The 21858-nt window shown below is 37.1% G+C and overlaps 1 protein-coding gene across 1 annotated transcript in view; it reads left to right on the top strand.

Moving 5' to 3' along the window:
* The window catches only part of PKHD1L1 (PKHD1 like 1), a 132682-nt gene extending 111111 nt beyond the window's left edge, over positions 1–21571 (top strand). The window contains exons 68-77 of the mRNA XM_025050064.1: positions 4409–4574; positions 6848–7080; positions 7266–7433; positions 9298–9455; positions 11514–11649; positions 14439–14783; positions 15989–16140; positions 16425–16571; positions 16908–17061; positions 21030–21571. Of these exons, the coding sequence (XP_024905832.1) occupies positions 4409–4574; positions 6848–7080; positions 7266–7433; positions 9298–9455; positions 11514–11649; positions 14439–14783; positions 15989–16140; positions 16425–16571; positions 16908–17061; positions 21030–21295 (1925 nt within the window). The 3' untranslated portion in view covers positions 21296–21571. The remainder of the gene's footprint in view (positions 1–4408; positions 4575–6847; positions 7081–7265; positions 7434–9297; positions 9456–11513; positions 11650–14438; positions 14784–15988; positions 16141–16424; positions 16572–16907; positions 17062–21029) is intronic.
* The last annotated feature ends 287 nt before the right edge of the window (positions 21572–21858 follow it).

The following is a 21858-nucleotide window of genomic DNA, read 5'->3' as shown; positions in this document are numbered from 1 at the left end:
ATAAGTGCTCTTTTTTAATAAGATATAGTCTTGAAAGATAATATATGAATATTGGTTGTTTTTGCCTGGGTTCTCTGGAAGCAGAACCGTAGAAGAGGATCTTTGTGCATTTTCTTGAAGACATGCACTTAGGAGAAGGGATGGAAGCAGTACAGGGCAAAGGAAGTTGCTAAGCAGGATGTGGTATAAGCTGGAGACTGGGTTCACTTGTCTTACCAGGAGCTCTGGAGTGTAAATCGCCACTGCGTTGATATCACATTTTAGGTGGGGGGCCTATTCGTACCCCCAATTGAGTTGGTTATTCATTACAGTTGCCTCTGTGGAGAAGCCCTGAATTTCTGGGGTGATATGACTCCTCTTTGCTCAAGGCTAATTTTCTGGGAAAGAGGGCGGCTCTGAGCTGTTAGCAGTCAATATGCAGAGAAGCAATCCAGTTGCTTCTTTTAAGTTAGTTATATTAAGTTTATTACAGCAAGACATGATTTCTCCAGGGTCCTGAATGGTCACAATTTCAGGAAAAAATTATAAAAAAAAAAAAATGGTGAGCGGCCACAGCTGATCCCAAGACCATAGATGATAATCGTTGTCTCCCTCCATCACCCTTCCAAAGTCCACTCCTCCTCGACTAACAGTTCTGCTAGTCAAGATGGCTCACCTGGCCCACACCCTTGGCTCTGTTGTAAATAAGCCCTGGTTCTGCTCCCTCATTAGGCCATGATTGCAGTAGTTGCTCATCTACAGTCCACACTGGGCATGAGTCTCAGGGGGGCATGTGAGGCAGACATCGCCCTCCCTGCCTCCGCTGTGTAGTAGCAGCCCTTACTCTGCATGTTGACTAGGCTCAGTCACCCCTGACAAATGGTCAATGCTGACAAGGAGCCTAAAGTACCGTGAGTTAAGTGCAGCCTTGTGTTTGCTTGGGCCTTTACTACAAATCATGACCTCTGGACTCACAGAACCTAAGCTAATAGGATTGGAAGCACAAGTTTTCCACATGGGTTTCTAGGCATCTGGTGAACAAGGTTATTCCTCCTCCCAGCCTATATTACCATTTCATGTATTTTCTATATTTTAGGAATTCAGGACCATATAGTAGCTGCTGGTTTTAGGTGAATAACACATTCTTGCAGATGTCCAAAGCAGACACCTCAGCTGTGTCTTGAGGAGACTATTCCACCAGTCTGTTAGGCTGTTTCCAGATGCTGCCGTATGTGGTCGTCAGGTGCACACCATGGTACCTCTTTTGCTAGAAGTGTGTTCTTTGATCCAGGGTGTCATTTGCAGTTTGAGAATCCTGCGAGTCCTAGGATGGTGGCTCCGACTGAATCCCTGTAAGCAGGAAAGGAAAACCCATACTGAGAATACAAATTAATCGCAGCCAAGATAAATCATTATCTTTCCAGGGTAGAAGAAATCTGGTACAATCAACTTCAATTCAGTTGACTCTTTCATTTTCTAAGGAACGGTAGTGTGGAAGACTTAGCTTTGGTCTCTGTGGCCGGCAAGTCAGGTCAGACATTAAGCAGCGAAGTAGCTTCATGAACCTGGGAACTAGGAGCCCATGCAGATTGGGCTCATGTAGTTACCCATCCCCATCCCAGGGCTGCTCAGTTCATAAGCCCAACCCACAGGAATGTGGGTGTCCAAGGGCAGAGATGAGCTGACAGCTACTAGCCATGTCACCCCATTCATTTATTTGATGCTCCTTCTGTAGTGGATGCTCTTTGCTGATCATTAATATGCCCTTTGTGTTCCCTCCCACTGCCCACTCGCATGCTTTTCTACCAGGCTTCCTTTTACCCAGTCGTACAATCTTGTGCCTTCCAGGCTCCTGACCAACCAGCTAAGTCATTTACTACTGCCCATGGTCTGTGCGCAGCCTCACCTCAGACCACTACTCTCCATGCGAAGTAAATGACCCTGGGCCCTACCCAAATGTCTACCCATCAGTAGAATCTTCCCATACTACCCGCTTTCAGACTTTTCCCATGTGGGGCGGAAGTGGCATTATGTAATAGATTTGTTCTAATATGCCCTATATTTTTCCCACACTTTTTGGCCCCTTCTTCCACAGTTTGCCATGGCCATTTTCACAATTCTACTTCATTTAATGTGGACCATCATTTTTTCCAAGCTTACACAAGCCATGCCAGCAACATGGGAGAATACCCCCATCCATACTGACACACTCTTCTTTATCTAGCTTTGTATTCTGTCCCCGCTAATCCAACACTGTCATGATTTACTCCTGACATATTCTCCTGATTCCCTGCCTGACCTCTGCCTGACTGGGGACATTCTAGGCCTGCTATGGGATAAGAGGTATTATACTCCAAAGGAGCTGCAGGGCAAGCTCTCTGTGTAATCTCTCTCATCCCATAGCAGGCCTAGAACATCCCCAGTCAGGCCGTGTAGAGACTTAGTTATTGCTCTATTTGCTAAAAGGGGAAGTGGAGACAGATCCTGAGAAAGGCAAAATTTGCCTTACAAGAAACTTGCCTCTTTTGAAGTCTCTGCATAATTTCAAACAAGTGAGACAGAAGAGCTAGCCTCTATCAGGGAGAAGAAGGCCACTTATACAGATCCAGAACATTCAAAGGGAATCTGAGGCTTCAAGGTTCAAGTGCATCTTCCTGTATATCTCCATCCTAACTTAGAGTCCCATCCCTTTTATATCAGGACCATGTCTTTGATATAGGAGACTTGCCAGGACTGAGAATTCAACCCTCTGTAAATGTTCTGCTAGTTTTATTATTAGGTCCTGAAATTTGTTTTGAAGTTGTGATTGATCACCTCAGCTTACATCTTTCTTCAAAGCATCAGGGATGGTCAACAATAGTCACCTACTTCTGGTTTCCTTGTAACTATTTTCCCTGTACTATTCAAATGCAAAAGTTACTGTATAAACCAGAGCATCTCCTTCCACCTAGTTACCATCCCAGTTCACCACAGGTGAAGTTTTAACAATTACACTATTACAGCATGCTAGGGACTCTCAGTACTCCGTCTACCACGAGTAATGGGTTCCTCATTTCCATCTGGCCATCGAGCAATCTAAATTCATTTTTGCATCATTACAGTGCATATCTTAGGATGACTTCTGGCACCAGCTATTTAAATCAGGTAGTCTAGAAATATAGCCAGAGGTGGGACTCTTGTTCAAGTAAGTGGTTTATTGAGCACGTGCTCTCGCGAGAAAAGGAGTAAGGGAAGTCGGGCAGGGCAGAGTAAGGAGCTAAGCAAAGATGTGATCTCACCTGGAGCCTAGCTCCTTCTCGATACTTCAAGGAGCTGTGTAGTATAAATTGCACCACTTAGTTTTCTTCCCCCTTGAGGCAAGGGAGTCTTCTGTATCAGTTGTCAGTCAGGCCTGGCTTATCTCTATGGTGGTGGTGTTGAGGGGCGCATAATATGTCAGGTAATGGGGTTGTCAAGTGGTCAAGGGCAATTCTTCAGAGAAGGAGGCAACTGTGAGTAGTTAGCAGTTGACACTTATAGGAGCTAGGGACAAGTGCACTGGGCCAGTAAAGGAGATCTGCCCAGGTAACAAACTGTACTGCAACTGTGGTATTTTATTAATACTCATCTTCAGATATATACAACATTTTCTTAGGAAAAAATGTAATCAAGAAGGGTAGTAGATAACACATAACTGATTTAAGAATTTTTGGAGTCATCTTTTTTTTTTAAATTTTGAGTTTTTGGATTTAAGTACAATGGAGATTAAGTTTTGGATCCAATAAAGTTTGTCTTTTGGCCACACAATATATGCAATAAGGCCAAGAGAATAATAGTGTTTCAGTTAGCCTTTGCTGCATAACAGACCACCTCCAAAATCAGAAGCTTTAAACAGCCATTTATTAGCTCATGATCCTGTGGATTGGCGATTTGGCCTTTGATCAATTGGATGGTTCTTCTGCTGGTCTCACCTGGGATCATTCCTTAGGCTGCTATCAGTTTACAGGATGGATAAGGGGCTGATTATTGTAGGATAGTCTCACCTCCCTCTGGTAGTTGGGGCTTGTTGATGGTTAGTGCTGGCCCTAGGCTGGAGTAATAAGAGTGATTGAACTAGGCTTATTCACATGCTGGAAATCATAGAATTCCCAGGATCACCAAGAGACCTGCTATGTAAGCACTTTTCATATCTGCTTATACCACAATTGCTGTTGTCCCTATGGCCAAGGCAAGTTACATGACCAAACCCAGAGAAATATGGAAATGACTACTCAGTGTGTTGATATAGAGAGACAACAATCTACCACAGTGGTGAGTTTATCTACCATGTGAGGTCAGTGCTTCATGTTCAAGGCAGTATTAAATGATGTGTTTGCTAGAATGTACGTGAAATGAAACTATACTATGTCCTCTACAGAAAATAATTATTTTTCTATTATTTATGTTTTAGATTCAACATTTGTTGGATTTAAGAATGTTTGTTCAGGTGAAACTAATGTAATATTCATTACTAACCCTTTAAATGAGGATTTGCAGCATCCAATCCATGTGAAGGACATACAGCTGGTTGATACTACTGAACAAGCAAAAATATTTATACATAGGCCTGATATAAGGTAAAATACATTGAAACCCATTTTTTTTTCCCATCTTCATAGTTTCCATTGTCTTTTTCTCTGACATAGATCTGAGAGGGTTTCTGTATTAAAGTAACTGTTAATTTCTATGACATTTTAATCACCGTTAGGAAAATTAAGACTAATGCATTTGTGTTTTCAGTTAAGTTGAAAAAGCTAGGCCTTAATATATATATTTTCACATTCTGTTTTTTCCATTCATTATAAATAACACCATCATTAAACATAAAAGATAGAGACACAGAAGTGTGTTGTATATTAATATCTCTTCATTATTTATCATTAGGAATGAGAGATATCACTATATTATTTCTTCCCTCTGCCTTACCTCTTTTGTTTCTTATTGCTTTCCATATATCTTATGACATGTACTTGGGTATTTAATGTCAATTATTATAACCAGTGTGACCGAGAAAATGTAGAAACGTAGAACAGTGATTTTTCAATCACAAAGGTCAGTTGGTGTCAGAATATTTCTAGAAGCTGAACCACTTGGATTCTAAGTCTTAAAAGAATATAGCCAATAGCTGCTACTCTTCCTAAAAGGTACAGACCAAGAATATTGGAGGAAAGAAATATTCTATTAGAGATGTTTGACCATTATCAATATAGGGATAAGGGAAGGAATAATGCTGTCTAATTAGATAGATAACTCCTCAGGTAAATGCAGCATTTCATAAATAATTTGACTTCATCTGATTTTTTTTATGACAACCCCATAGCTTTTCATTTAGTAATTGTTGAACTGAGGTGTTTTCTGGCTTAATAGAGCATATCCCCACTAGAAAGTTATTAGCTTCTATTTGGTTATCATTGAATCTTTCAAATTTAATATATAATTTTATTATCTAGGTCATGAAGAAACTATTACATTCTAAGACATGTCTTTGAATTCTGTGCTTTATTTGGGATACTGTTAGTACCCTTTACCCCAGCAGTCTACCTAGTCCCCGAAAGCTCTAAATGTTGGCCAATGATTCACATCTCTTTTCTTTCCCTTGCTCTATATGGCTTCTCCCTTCCCTTTTGAGAAGACTCCCTCAATAACTGGCTTGAACAGAAATCCATATCTTAGCCCCTGTTTCTTTGGAACTTAAATAAGACAAAGCCATAAGCCATAGAAGAGTGCCCCTGGGCACTCTACTCACAGATTTGTTTGCAAAAGCACTCTGCACATACTTGAAAACAAATAACTCATGAACTACAGAAATATTTATTCAAATCATCTCCAAAACTATTACAGTATTATAGCAAGGAACAACTTATAGCTTTATGTTTCTCTTATAACAAAAAAGGAGATATATGCTATATAATATCTAATAGATCTGAGCTTTCCACTTTAATTTCGTTGCTATAACTGGAATAAATTATATTTCCCCATAGAATATATGATGATATAGTATAAGTATACTATATACCATGTATACTATACAATGGTACATTGCAAATTAAGCAGCTACTTTATTATTATAACCAGTTAACTATCAACACTCCAGGAGGCTCAAGTTACAGGCAGCATACCATCTATGGTTAAAAATGCCTGATGAATTTATAGTATTTCATCTTTTCAGTTTGGATATTTACAGAATGGTTATAAAATATATAGCATAATAATCATAATCCAAATCTGTTTATATGTTTGTATATACATAGGCAAAAATCTATAACAATATATACTAACCTGCAATTTGCAATGAGCCTAAGAGCTTGAGTTAGGAAGATGAAGGGGACTGAACTTTTAACAAATATTTAGGTTATTTTATAGTAAGCATACAATACTTTTACAATTTTTAAAGACCCAGTGAAAAAAAGAAAAGGAAAGGAATAATAATAAAAACTTCCCAGCCAACCCTGGGATTTGTATGTCCTGAAAAACAGGGTAACTGTTCACCTGCTCAGTGGAGCCGTGTTAGTATATAGTGAGAAATGCACTAATATGAAACCTGTCGTTCAACGAAATATGGAATAATAAGATGGAATTCTAATTTTAAATTCTACGGATATAACTTGTCCTTTTGAAATGTTAATGAATTCATAATAGACCAAATCAACACAGTGGAAAAACAGACCTCATTACAGTGGTAATTATATATGCTACTTGGTCCCACTTTTAATCTTTTTGGAAATAAGATTCAATCAACCAAGTATTTTTGTATGCTCTCTTATTAAATACTCAAGTATATTCAAATGCTCTTTAGAAACAGGAGGGATACTAAATCTAAGTTTTCATACATTTTGCCTTCTCTCTGCAGTAAGGTGAATCCATCTGATTGTGTAGACATGGTTTGTGATGCCAAAAGGAAATCTCTTCTTAGAGATATGGATGGCTCCTTTCTGGGAAATTCTGGTTCAGTGATACCTCAATCAGAATATGAATGGAATGGAAATAGCCAATTTGGAATTGGAGACTACAGAATTCCTAAGGTGATGCTCACATACCCAAATGGAACTAGAATTCCTATCACTGAGAAAGCACCTTATAAAGGTTTGTTGGATATTTTTCTGTTAGTCTTTGTGAAACAAAATGTATCTTTTATTTTTAATGATTAATGTACTCAACAAATCCCATGTTTTCTACTTATTAATCTTACATAACAAGGAAAAAATATGTGGATGATTTTACAAAGATATTCTTTTTCATTGCTAAAAAGGATCTACCTTTGTTTCTAGGCATTATTAGAGATTCAACCTGTAAATACATTCCAGAATGGCAGAGCTATCGGTGCTTTGGGATGGAGTATGCAATGATGGTTATTGAAAGCCTGGATTCTGACACAGAAACTCGAAGACTCTCACCAGTGGCTATAGTGAGCAATGGTTATGTTGATCTCATTAATGGTAGGTAGTCAATGTCAAAAAACTAGAGTCATGGAAAGCTTTCGACATTTATTACATGCACGGGGACATTTCATAAATTATTTCATAAAACTAGCAAACATCTGGACTTCTTTGTCTCCTGTTTCTAAGAAAGATCTATGTGTAGGAGATAATAACTTGACTCTCAGCAGTTCATATTAGAAAGCTAGGACAGTTATTTCAAATTGACTGTTAGAATAAGAAGGAAAGTTATTTCTTGAGTGATCTTCATATCTATAATGATACGTTGACATAAATATTTTTAAGAAAAAATTGGCCTGAGTATCTCCAGAAAGGCAATTTGCCTTACATAAATTTAAAAACTAATAGTATTTGGAATACTTGAGAATAAGCATTTTTAGCCTATTCGTTTTTCATTTTCATGACTCCTTAGAAGACGTAATTTTGAAGTAATGTTTTGTTTTGTTTTCATCCCTGATACCTTTGACTGTCAAGGAGGTATCGACAAAATCCAGAGTCTAGGTTCCTTACATTCAGGTCATGGTGGCACTCGTATGGAGAGAAAGCAGAGGTCTCCATGAAAATTCAGATCCTGGGAGTCTAGCACTTTTTCAGTGAATAAGATGAACTTCGGAAAGCTACTGAAAACAGAGGGCAGAGACCCAGCATATTACCCTGAAACAACAATGAGGACTTGAAAATTAGTCCCTAAAAAGGCTTAAGGGTCTTTCAGGTGCTAACGAGGCATGATTTGGATCAGAAAGATTTCTGTAGGTGGCTTTTGTCACTCAAATTTTCATTTTATAAATAGAAATTTCTGTTTATGTTCAAAACCCACAAAGAAGGTTTATTGAAAGGTAGGGTTTACATTTCAGACCCTAAGGGAAAGTTTATGTTCTACTTGAGCTTTAAAAGCTTATATTGATTTAAAATTTAATTGAAGTTTAGTTATAAATATTGATAATAATTTCAAGCTAGGAAATTGAGCAAAGCTAATAAATAAATACATCAAGAAAATTCATCATTCCACATCTCATTCAATGTTTAGCCCAGCTACTTTAAAAGTGAAGTGAAATAAAGAAGTTTGCTATAAAAGTCATGTTATACCTGTTTTGGAAATGTCTAGATCCAGGTAGAAAAGTATCCACTATCTTTCGGCTTTTGAGAGGGTTTATTGGAAAGTTATTTCTCAGACTGCTTCAGTGCATTAATGATGTGGACCCTCCAACAATACCGATAATCACAATCTTTAACAAAAATGTATTAAAATAACAGTGGAGGAAGATTAGAGACAGTAAAAAAACAAACTTAAGAGTTTGTTGAATTTACAAATTAAGTGAACAAATGAGTGAGTAAAATAAAGGATTAATGAATCAATGGTTTAGACATAAAAACGTCCATGTTTCCCAGTAAAGTACAGGCTCTGTTTTTAACAAACTGATTCTGTTACAGCATATTTCTCAGCAAAGAGTCTGAGTAAGTTGTTTCCCCACCAAACTCACATTTGATAGATGGAAGAAGGCATCACACATTTTCTTCCTTATCATTTGGCCTGGGATCAAATACGATTATTAAAATAGAGTATCATGCAAATCCGCCATTTCCCTTAATGACCTTCCAGTACAAATCCCCAACACATTTATTTATCCTTCTTACCCTGGGCAGTGTCAAAGTAAAGGTAGTGGGGAGGCATTGCTTCCCTGCCTTTCTTGTTAAACCAAGATTTGAGAAATAGCTTAGATCACTGGCTAGATAGGAAGATAAATAATGGATGTAAATGCTGAACTTGATCACTACAATTTAGTTTTAATATGATTACTCTTCAGACTTTGCACTAATAATATGCACCATAGGGAACACGAACTTTCATTTTATGTGGATTCAGGCCCGCAAGATCATGGCTGGTGTGCTGGATACACGTGCCAAAGAAGACTGTCCCTGTTTCATAGCATTGTGGCTCTTAACAAACCTTATGAAGTTTACTTCACTGGCACCAGCCCTCAGAATCTTCGACTGATGTTGCTAAATGTTGACCATAACAAGGTAAGGCAAGATAGAAATAATTTCTTAAGAGTTATTGGTGTCAATTACTTGCATATAAGGACTTTATCTCCTCCCTTGTTCTCCTGAGCACTGTCAGCCCTACAGCTCATTTTCAGGGATCATCAGGGAACTACTGAAAGTACTGTCGTCTAGACAGTTTCATCAGCCTGAGAGCACGTACGAGTATGAAACACCTCTCTCCCATATGCACTTGATTCATATATGAAGAGTGACAGTGAGGCCTATGATTTGTGTGCTTAGCAAACAAACCTAAAGTTTTACATAAAAATAGTGCACATGTAAAACTGATCACGAGAATTACGTATTTATTCTTCCATGCTGCCATTATTTCTATGTGTCAGAAATACACCTTTGGAATTTACTCTGGAGATCACCACATGTTATATAAAATATCTTCAATGTCAGGTCTTTGCTATAAACCAAATTCAGTTGGGATGGTTAAATTTATATATACTATGTCAGTGGGAAAAGAATATGAGGTTAAACAGTAGTCTTATAATTTTGATTTTCTTTTCTAAGAGTATGAGACCTGAAAGTGTCAGAGTATTGGGAATGTGAAGATACGATGTCGATGAGATGAAGCAGAGAGAAGGAACAAAGGGAGAAAACTGCCCCTCTTTGGGTGATAGCAATCCCATTCTTTTGGTTAGAACCAGTCGATTCTTCTCTTTTTCTCATATTCCTCATCTAATCCATCTGCAAATCCTATTGAGTCTCCCTTCAAAATATCCAGAATCTGACCACTTCTTACCATCTCCATTGCTACCATCCAGTTTAAGCCAATATTATCGCTTCCCTAGATTAAGGCAATTGCTTCCCAACTCCTCTCCTGTTCTACCTTTGCCCTCTCTATTGTCTGTTCTCACCTCAGTAGCTGTACCTTCAAAATATAAGTCAGATTAGGTCACTCCTCTGCCTCAAACCCTGCAATAATTTCCTCCTTGGTTTTTGTGTAAGAGGCAGAGTCCTCACAATGGCCTTCAAGACTGTATAAGATTCTATCCAACCCCTCACCTCTCTGACTTTTTCTACTTCTCCAGCCACATGGGGCTCCTTGCTGTTCCTCAACACCGCAGACATGCAACCACCTGTAACACCTGGGCCTGTGTTTCAGATGTTTGAGTCTGCCTGCAACATTCTACCCTCATCTCCACAGGCCTCCCCTGGTCACCCCTCCCCTCTGGGTTCTCCCAATTATTCATCTACCTTTTTTTCCATAGCATTTAACACTTTCTAACAAGCTTCATAGTTTACTTTATATTATTTTTATTATTTATAGTCTCTTATTATTTATAAGTTCAAATAGGGCAGAACTCCTAGACTAGTTAGTGCTGGGCTCAGATAGGCACTGGATTTTTTAATGAAAAAAAAAAATTAATTTTAAAAATAAGAATGTAACTACAAAGTACTGCGACTTAGTATTCTGAGCCTCTGTAGAAAATTTCAAGAGTAGATTCCATACTGTGCTAGCTTATTAGATTCCTTATTAATTTGCCCCTGCCCTTGCAAAAGTTTCCTCACTTTATGATTATATCTGATTGCATGAAATGTGAAGGCTATAAACATGAAAAATGAACAACATTGAATCAGAGTGGATAGTTATTTTGACTGGTTTTGATTAGCCTTGCTACCAAATTTTTCTCAGAGATAAGCATTTTTTCCAACATTAAGTAGCTGGTTTTGTGTGGCTGTGTCATACAGAGCCCTGCTAAGTTCCCCATTTCCCCGCTCCTGGAGTTGAAAGCTTGTATTGAACTTTGTTATCTGTTAAAGGAACCTTTCTTTAATTTAGAGATTCTCCTCTAATAATTTCTTTCTTACATTATACTTTTCCACTGAGACTTATCAATTAAGGTTAAGTTGTAACATCTGTATGAATGGTTGAATGTAAGTCCATTTATCCTAAATCCATAAAACTTAGTTTTAATATGTTATAGAAGGTATATATAGTTGAAGGACATTTTTTAAAGAACTAAATTCTAAATATTCTGTTTTATTGTTCGTTTAAAACACAAAGATATTATTTGTTTTTAACAGGCCATTCTGGTAGGAATTTTTTTTTCCACACTTCAGCGTTTGGACGTCTATGTGAACAATGCATTGGTCTGCCCCAAAAATACAGTATGGAATCCCGAACAGAAATATTGTGAATTTAATCAGCATCTCTACACAGGTATTTACTCAGTACAATATAATACACATTGTATATGTACTTAATTACATATAAAATTCTTTATAATTTTTCATTATTAATATTTTTAATTCCTTAGTCCTTGACAAATGCAGGAGAAAATCGTTTTTAGCCATGGTCAACCCAGTTCTAAGATGCGTTCATTTATAACACATGTGTCCTCAAAGGTTATTCCTGATGGAACTCCTATCTAACTGTATATATGCAGATAAAAGTTTTTTTGTGTATGATGGACATCCTTTTGCCTCCCTGGGAACATTTGCATTCTACACATTTAGTTCAGTTATTCCTATGTGCACAAGAAATTTTGCTTAGAATTTTTATCCTATCTCTTCTTCACTTCTATTTCATAGAGAACAGAGTCTAAATTAATTGCAGTCACTGGAAGTACTGCCAAGAAACCTAGTATATCATCAACTGAACATTAATATAATAAACTCTGGAATTAAATATAACATGTAGTAGAGGCTAAACTTATCCATTTACTAATATTTTCCATACGAGGATTTATCTCTGTTCATTGAAGTCTTTTTGTTAAACCAGGTCAATATATTCCATTACACATGTGCCACGTATTATTTTTATATGTGCCCCATAGTCTTGACTAACAATTATATGTGCTGTAGATCATAATATAAGCTAGATATGAGAGTATGAATGAATAACCCATATTCATTACGGAGCAAGTCCTATTTCACTAATAATGTGAATAGCTAATGTTTCCAGAGACATTATTATGTGCCAGGCACTGTTCTAAGTGCTTTGTATATAATAACTCATTGTTACTATATCCCAATAATAACCCTATGAGAAATGCAGAGATGAATAAACTCAGATACAAGGAGATAAAATAATTTGCCAAGGTCTCTGCCTTAGCTGGAGCTACCATAACGAAATACCATAAAATCGGTGGCTCAAAAACAGGAATTTATTTTCTCGCAGTTCTGGAGGCGGCTAGTACAAGATCAGGATGCTGGTACGGTCATTGGAGTCTGGAGAGAGCTTTCCTTCTTCTTGCAGATAGCCTCCTCACTGTGTCCTTACATGACAGAGAGAGAGGGGGGCGGGGAGAGAAACTGCAGAAGGGGAGGGGGCTATCTGGTGTCTCTGTCTGGTGGCATTAATCCATCACGATGTCCCACCCTTATGACTTCATCTAAACCTAACTGCCTCTCAAAGGCCTCATCTCCAAATACCCTCGCATTGGGGGTTAAGGCTCCAACACGTGAGTTGGGGGGTGGGGGCAGAGACACCATTCAGTCCATAACAGTATAAAAGCTGGCAAGGGCAGAGCCCAGATTCTAGCTCTAGATCCCATGCACATAACCATTATGCTATATTACCTCCCAATAAGCTAAGTGAATCAATGTTATCACTTTTATATGTAAATGTTGCACATATTTATAGCTTAATTTCATAAATTTTAACTCTTTTTTTTTCAAACAACACTTTTAGTACCAAATACTCTATCATTCAAGTCAGGAAAGTAGAAATAATCTCAACAGGCAGAATTTCATACAGGTAATTGGTTGTAAAGATGTTGAAGGGTTGAAAAACAACTAGTGCCTTCTTATAGATTTTTTTTACCCCTGGAAAAAAACATTGCTTTTTTTCTAGATTACCTAAAATTTTTTATTATCTTCTATGTATCTGTTTCTTTCCGTTACTGTGAAGACATGAGAAAATTACCTAGAATAAATGGTGTATGCAGCTTTAACAGTAGCTTGAGAGCAGCTTCTGTTTACACAACAAAAGCACATTCTTCAGATTCACAGAATGTTTAAACTAAACTGCATTCAGAATATATCCTATTAGATATTAAAGTAATAGACAGTAATAATGAAAAGACTCTTACTATAATTGCTATGAGTGTTTATGACATTCATAAAAAACACTCTCTTCTTTCTAAATTTTAATTTCTTTTTCTTCATAAGCCTCACTGTGAAATGTGGTAAGAAGCTATATGTCTCATTCCAGTACTATTATACGATTCAGCTTTTGTCAGTACTCAGTATGTATTAGTGAATATATTAACCTCTTAGAAGTTATTGATACTCTGCCATTAAATCATATATATGTTCATTCATTATATATATATAATAATTTCATTCACTTTTATAAAATTTATTTCCCTAATAGAACTTGTTTTGCATTAATCAAAGATTTTTCAGGCCGAAATGTAAACCCATTTCATTGGCGTAAGATCCTTCTGGGATGTTTTAGTATATACTTCATTTGTATTACACATTTCTATCCTTGGTAAAAATAGAAGCACTGAATTGTAAGATTAAATATATAGCACGGCATAAACTCGATGGCTATTAAAGCTAAATTTATATTTTTTAATTACCTAATGCCTTTGATCAAGGCTTTAAAATTCCTAACATGAAAATAATCTCATAAGTACAATATAGGCTCCTGGGTCCATAATTAGATTTTATTTCTCATTTATGCTGTGTCTATAGTATTGCTTTATAAATAAGTTTAATGTTTAAGGATTATTGTTTTTTAAATTAATTGATTTTTAATAAATTTTTAATTTTTTAAAACAAAATACATATTATTAATGGTATTACTTAAAGGATTGACTTTAATTTTGCTTGTCAGTTCTATAGTGTTTTTGTTTTTAATATACATACTTTCTTATGAAAGAATGATAATGTTGAACTTTTTTAGAATTTCCTAAATTTAAACAGATATTAAATACTACATGGTAATCGTGATCATATAAATATGTTTAACCGTGCTATTTTGGCTTTTTTTCTTCATAGAGCAATTTCTTCCTAACCTGAATTCTATGGTCCTTGGTGAAAACTACTTTGATAGAACCTACCAGATGCTTTACCTGTTGGTTAAAGGAACTGTACCTGTTGAAATCCATACCACTGCAGTCATATTTGTTTCTTTCCAATTACCTGCTGTAATGGAAGATGACTTTTATAGCTCTCATAATCTGGTTAGAAACCTTGCCTTGTACCTAAAGATACCAAATGACAAAATCCGTGTCAGCAAAATCATACGAGGGGAGAGTCTGCGGAGGAAGAGATCCTTGGGACTCACAGTTGAACTGGAGATTGGAGACCCTCCCTCTCAGTTCATAAGCCGGAATACCGCAGGTATGAAAAATAGATGTCTGAGGTAGAGGAATGTAATTATCAAATCCACAGCCACAAATAACCCCATCAGGGCCTGGTAAGCCAGGCTTCAGAAGTCCCACCAACCCCACATCCTGAATCTTGTAAGGGCCAAGAGACCTTTTTACCTGCTCTGCTCCATAATCCCAACCTCTTCCTGAATTATGAAGGGGCTTTAGCATCTGTTTAGTTATTATAGCAATTAATACAATCAACAAAAGGATGTGACCTAGTATAAAAGATCCGAGAAGTGACCTTATAGCTGAGAGATGAAGCGTGAAAAGAGTTGATCAATGAAAAGGAGGTAAGGCTGAGGAAATAGTTGATGAGAGTTTGGTATATTAGGAGAATTGGAAAAGGTCCAACAGGTCTGCAGTGGAAGGAGCCAGGAAGGGCAAGGTGCTGAAGATGGTAAGGTTGAGAGGTCAGCAGGTGCTAGATTAAATCATGGGAAACCAAAAGAAGCTTTCTTCTTTGTAAGCCAAAGGATTGTGGGTGTTTTCCTAAGGAAAGAGTAGACCCTTAGAGATTCTGAGCAGTGGAGTCGGGGGTTAGATTTCTGTAGTAAAGTCACAGTTTTACCCCACCAAGTGCTTCGGACAAAAGGAGTATGATTAATGGAGGTAAGCCACTTCGTAAGGCAAGGAGCATTATGGGGGCAGGTAGATTTCAGAGGACCTGCCAAGCTAGAAAAAGAGAATAGAAACTACCTACAGTGTTAAAATTAACCTTGAAAATCATCAATGTCCGAAGCAAGTAACCACTTATTAGTAACTTAATAATTCAGTCATTTATTACAGTAAATTTGATGATGCCAATTATTCTTCCATTACAGAACAACACTCTTTTTTAAAAAAATGGTATGTGATGATAGGTATGCATGATAGTGCTTCACTTCTAAACAAAGAGTGACATGGGAAAGTGTTAAATTGAGATATATATTTTCCCACTATGCTTTCACTCATTTTTCTTGTATCTGCCTTTGTTTTTTCTTTAATTACAGTTTAAAAACATATTCTGATGAATTCTTCATTTTCTTATCCTTGCTAATATGACTGTCATGTCAGAAAGCTGTAAAACTATAATGTAGATGGAGTAGCACAAATAAAAGCTAAGTGAAAACTGTCACGTGTTCTCACAATTCTATATTCTTCTAATCCATGTATCATAATACTGTTTTCCCATAGGTCAGATGCAGTTATCTGAACTCCAAGAAATTGCTGCTTCTCTTGGACAAGCTGTTATTTTAGGAAAAACCGGTAGTATCTTTGGATTGAATATCTCTTCCATGTCTATTACTAATCCTATCCCTAGCCCAAGTGATTCTGGTTGGATTAAGGTAAGAAAATGCAACTAGAAAAATGCATTTTAGTTATTTAATACATTGTTGTTTATTTCCTATTTTAATGTTTTTCTATTTCTATTTCTATTTTAAATATTTAACTATTTCTATTCATAACAATGCTTCATGAATTTGATCTAGAGGAAATATTGTAATAATATTTTCACATATTGAACATATTTTTAAACAATGAATATTACATTTAGCCTGCCTAAGATGAGTTTGCTACCTAATGTAGTTGATCATGTGAAAACTAATCCATCACTTGTGACCATTTACAGGTGACTGCCCAACCAGTTGAAAGGTTTGCATTTCCTGTTCATCATGTGGCCTTTGTGTTCTCACTCTCAGTGATCACTCAGCCAGTGGCAGCGCAGCTAGGACAGCCATTTTCTCAGCAGCCTTCAGTAAAGGCAGTAGATTCTGATGTAAGTTATAACTCAGAGCTTTATTTAACTGAAATAATTAAGCTATGAATTCTGGAGGATGAGCCAACTTTACTAATCCTGGTGCTCTGGCAATCTGAGGATTGTACTGCCCCTTACAAGTTGGACTAATACATATGGATACCATCTCTTACTGTTTTAAAATGTTCCTTTTCATTGAACTTTCTCCAATGTCCATATTTGTGAACTTTTTGTGTAGGAAAAGGACTTCAGATTTTAAATTTGTGATGAGGCATTTCAAAATAAAGTTTTGCCTATCTTTAAACAAAAACATGGGGACAGGACAATTAGAATTCTCTACAATTTTATTTTCTTTAGGGTAACTGTGTATCAGTTGGGATTACTTGGCTGACTTTGAAGGCCATACTAAAGGACGCCAATAATAACCATATCAGTGGTCTCGGTGGAAATACAACAATTCCATTTAGCAGCTGTTGGGCCAACTACACAGACCTTGCTCTTCTTAGAACAGGTAAGTATGCTATTTTGGATCCTCACATACATACCCATAAATGGAGACAATTATAATTGAACGAAGCATTCTATAATATTCTGGTCAATAAATTATAGAAATCAGAACCCTATACTCTGCTTTGTTTCAGAAAACATTTAGTCTAGCTTACAAAAATATATTTAATACGCAAAACATAATAGAAATTAAAATAAGCAATTAAAGAAATGAAAACAATTAATTTGAAAATATGCATCAAAATTACATTATGATTTATATTTTTCCATTTGTGAATTTTTCTAAAATTTTACCAAATATACATTACATTTATAATCAAAAAAATTAATGTATATTTTTTCAAATTAAAGAAAATAAACAATAAGATAGAAGGTGAAGGTGAAGCAGGAAGTCGGAGTTGGGCTGGAAAGTGGTTCCTAGTCCTTCTGAAAGCCAATGCACAGGAGAACACATGAGCGTTATCATGATTCACAGCGCCCAAACCGACTGCTGTGGAGAATTATAACTTGCTCTGAGATCAGAACAAATGTCCCCTGTGAGTTCTCACAAAGTAAACCCAATGAATCTATACTAGGTGATATCTTCAACATTGTTACAGTAAATACAATCATAACTTCCACGGTGATGTTTCTTATATTATCTCTCTCCATAGAGGTTGATGGTGTAACTCCAACTGGTAAAAGCCTATTGAGATCAAAATGATATGTCCAAAAAACAGAGGTCCATAGGTGATAGATTATAGAGTTTCTAAAAGAATAGAATGAATAAACAACTTATGCTTGAGATAGGCCTCCATTAATCTGTTTATCTCAATCTGGGGCCCATTTAAGACCTTTCTAGGCCCTAACTTCTGAAAAGTTATATAGTGGCACTTCCCATGTCTTACCACTGTTCTCTCAAACACAAACATATACACACTAAAGGTCAAAATATAAAGTAAAAGAAATTCCAACATTAGTCTGATTTTGTTCATATTAACTAAATATCGAAAACCAAAACCATTCCAAAAGAATTTTTTCCCTCATTTCTTGTTTCTTCGTGCTTTGAAGATGCCCTATACCAGATGGTTTGGTTTGCCTACTAGGCAGCAGTATCTCAACCTAGTGCTGCTGAGACTCATGGCAGTGAGTTCGACACTGTGCTCTTGGACAAGTATCCAGTGTCCTATGTGCTTGCTGGTTAAGGGCAGAGCGAAATTCTTTACAGTCATCCTAAATGATAGTTGGTCTAGGACCCTTTTACGGGAAATGAGGCACCTGACAAGAATTCTGCCCAAAGACAAGGTTGCCCACCTCCCCATGAAGGTGAAGCCAAAAGGAACCCAGTGGCAAAGACGCAACCAAAGTCTTCAAACAACCACTTCCAAATAGCAATGTTTCCTTCCAAAGTAATCAAGATCACAGGAATGCTGAAGCAGTAATAGAGGTTTTGGCATTTTATTGTGATAACAAAATAGTACTCCCCTTGTATGTAAATTTACTCCCCTTGTAGTAAATTTTCTTTCAAAGTTCAAAGCTTTCCTTGGAGTGTCTACCTGATATACTGTACAGAAGAGCCACTGCTTCTTATTGATTGATTGATTGATTGATTGATTTATGTCTATTTGATTTTCTTTCTGTTTGTCTTCATGTTTTTCCTTCTGTTTGTCTTTCAGTCTGTCTGTCTGTCTGTCTTTTTTTCCTCAAGTATAGGATATCTGTTCCCTGGTTGTGTATAGTAAGGAAGGTCAAATATAGTCATCTCTTCATTATCTTTAGATCAGTTAGCCAGTTTGTAGATTCACCATCATAAAATTGTAATAACAGAAGAACACATGTGAGAAAATTAGCAAAGCATCTTTCTTGTAACACTTTCTAGTCAGTCCCCACAATTACTGTGGGAAATCCCCTCACAGATAAGACTGTAGCCTGACAGCATGGCACCCACGTACTCTTCTACTTACAGCTCCATAAAGGGCAAAGCTGGGGCCACCTGGGTATGGGGTTGTGGTTTCTAGCATAGAAAATGGGGATGTGAGAATTAGATGAGAAGAGAGTAGAAGAAGAAAGTAAACAGCTGAGACTGCATCTTTGAGTAAACTGGGTAAAAATAGCGTTACTTATAGATAATAGCATTTGAAACATGTTTATCTAGCAACCTATATGATACATAGTGTTTCAGTTTCTATGACTGTATAACAAGCCAGCCCAAAATCTAATGGCTTAAAACAACCACCATTTCATTTGCTCACAATAGTGTGGGTCGGGGATTTGGGCAGGGATGGCGCATCTCTGCTCCATGGTGTCTGAGCTTCAGCTGGGATGGCTTCATTGCAGTCATAGCTGTAAGGATTTGATTCCGGATTTTGTTTGTATTCTTCAGTTCTCTCCACAAGGCACAAGCCAGCCCAAAATCTAATGGCTTAAAACAACCACCATTTCATTTGCTCACAATAGTGTGGGTCGGGGATTTGGGCAGGGATGGCGCATCTCTGCTCCATGGTGTCTGAGCTTCAGCTGGGATGGCTTCATTGCAGTCATAGCTGTAAGGATTTGATTCCGGATTTTGTTTGTATTCTTCAGTTCTCTCCACAAGGCTAGCTTGGGCTTCCTCACAGCAAAAAAAAAAAAAAAAAAAAAAAAAAAAAACACATAAAATTTTACAAAACTTTTCTTGACTTCACACATTCATTCTCCCTGTGAGGAATACAAGGAACTTTTCTCACTGATAAATTTAACATGAGAAAAGACAAATCCGTTTCTTTTATGGCTCTTAGAAAATTATGTTATCCATTCAAATGTGGGCCCACTGTGTCTTATCATGGCAATAAAACATCTGTTTGAGAAAGAAAGACAGTAGGATAGGGAATTATTAACAAAAAAAAACACTTAAATTCTTTACACATCAAGATCATTAAGAAAAAATACACCTGCCACAAAAATTCAGATTTTTCTCAAAGTGAAAAAAGGAAAGAATTAAATGTATACCATTTTCATGAATCGTAATAGTGGTAGAAAAGTCTACAGAACAATGTGGATCCATTTTCGAAGTTATAGAACACATTCCTATTGTTTGTGAAAGCACAATATGGTCAAGATCTAATTAAATTCTCTTCCTGAAAAAAAGGAAGAATGAAAATAAATAATTTAATTTTAAAAAGATAATAGAAAAAATAAACTGGAGGAATGAAAACTTCAGAGTGGTTACAAGTATTGCAAACTCTGCTCTGTGTGGTAACACTATTAATGATAGCAATAGTCCCGTAAGAAATTATGTCAAGGAAAAATACATTGGTTACCTCATATTCAAAACTGTGGAAAGATTTAACATGTGTATTAAAAAACATTTGGATGAGCTTTTTATGTTTCACTCTCCAAACAGATCTAACAAATGTTTCCTCAGGCTTGTCTGCCTGGGGTAAGAAGAAAGGAAGGGTCACAATCTTGCGACACAAAAATAGCATCTGACTTAAAGCAAATGCTGAGAACAGTTAAAAATTGTTGAATCTAAGTGGAGGACATCTGGGTGTTCACTGTACTATTCTTTATGATTGAACTTTTTCAAAATAAAAAGTTCAGTACTCATCCCTACCTCCCCCAACTGAAGCTGAGGCTTCTCCTCTCCTAGGTCAAGTACACAGGGATCAAACAGAAGTTCAGCACCTTCACCTTCCATCCCTATGGTCCCTCATTTCAAACAGCCTCTCTCCAGTTCTGGGCACTGGGAGGGAATCCCTAAGAGGCAGGAATTGATGCTACAGAAAGAAAATCTACCCAGAGTCCCCCTGCCTGTAATTGATGGCAGATTGAACTCTTCAGACTCTGAGACCCTCTTTACACTTGTTTATACTTATGCTAATTTATTTGATTCAACTTCTGAAAAACATTTTGTTAGTAATTACACATTATTTTTAAGTCAATGAAAACACAACTGAAAGTGTATGAAAACAAACAATGAAAAGAAGTCAAATGCCATGATGATTTTTTTTCTAGGACTGAACTATAAGATTGAATTTATGCTGGATAACGTGGCTCGGGTGGAATCCAGAACTTTCGGCCTACCAGCACAGTCTGTCTCTAGCAGCGGCGGCAGCGGCGGCAGCAGCAACAGCAAAGCATCAACTGTGGGCACAGTTGCCCAGATGACGACTATAGTAACTAGCTGTCTGGTGGGAAGAGTGTTGCTCTTGGAAATATTTATGGCTGCAGTTTTGACTTTGAACGTAAGTCTAAGTAAGCACAGTTCATTTTGTGTATAATGTATGTCTCCACATACTGAGCTACCAGTAAATAAAGATGGTGCCCAACACTTGTGCATGGTACCTCTGTAGACACAAAGACAGGTCTTAGCCCTTGAGAAAGTTATGGCTTCAGTGGTAGAGACAAGACAACCCTACAGGAAATGTTATTCACTTTACGTGGTGGCATAGAAAAACGTGGGGAATGACAAGTGCAGGTAATGTCAGGATTCTTTTTTCAGTTACAAGGACAGAAGCTCAGCTCAAACTGGCTTAGGCAGTGCAGTGAACTCACTTAACAGAGGTGTCCAAAAGTAGTGTGATTTCTGCCACTACTAGACCCAAGGACTCAAATGATGTCTTCCAGAACCCGTGTCACTCCATCTCTTGGCTCCATTCTCTTCAGTGGTAGATTCGCTCCATTCTCTTCAGTGGTAGATTCTCTCCACAAACACCCCCAACCTTAATGGCAAAGGTACCATCTTGGCTCCATTCTCTTCAGTGGTAGATTCGCTCCCAGATTCTCCACAACCCTAATGGCAAAGGTACCGCCAGCATCTTCAGGTTCACATTCTACCAGCCCA

Source organism: Pteropus alecto, unplaced genomic scaffold (assembly GCF_000325575.1).
Source record: "Pteropus alecto unplaced genomic scaffold, ASM32557v1 scaffold164, whole genome shotgun sequence".
NCBI classification, from domain to species: Eukaryota; Metazoa; Chordata; class Mammalia; order Chiroptera; family Pteropodidae; genus Pteropus; species Pteropus alecto.
The sequence above is the reverse complement of the archived record's forward strand: the minus strand, read 5'-3'. Positions and strand labels throughout refer to the sequence as shown.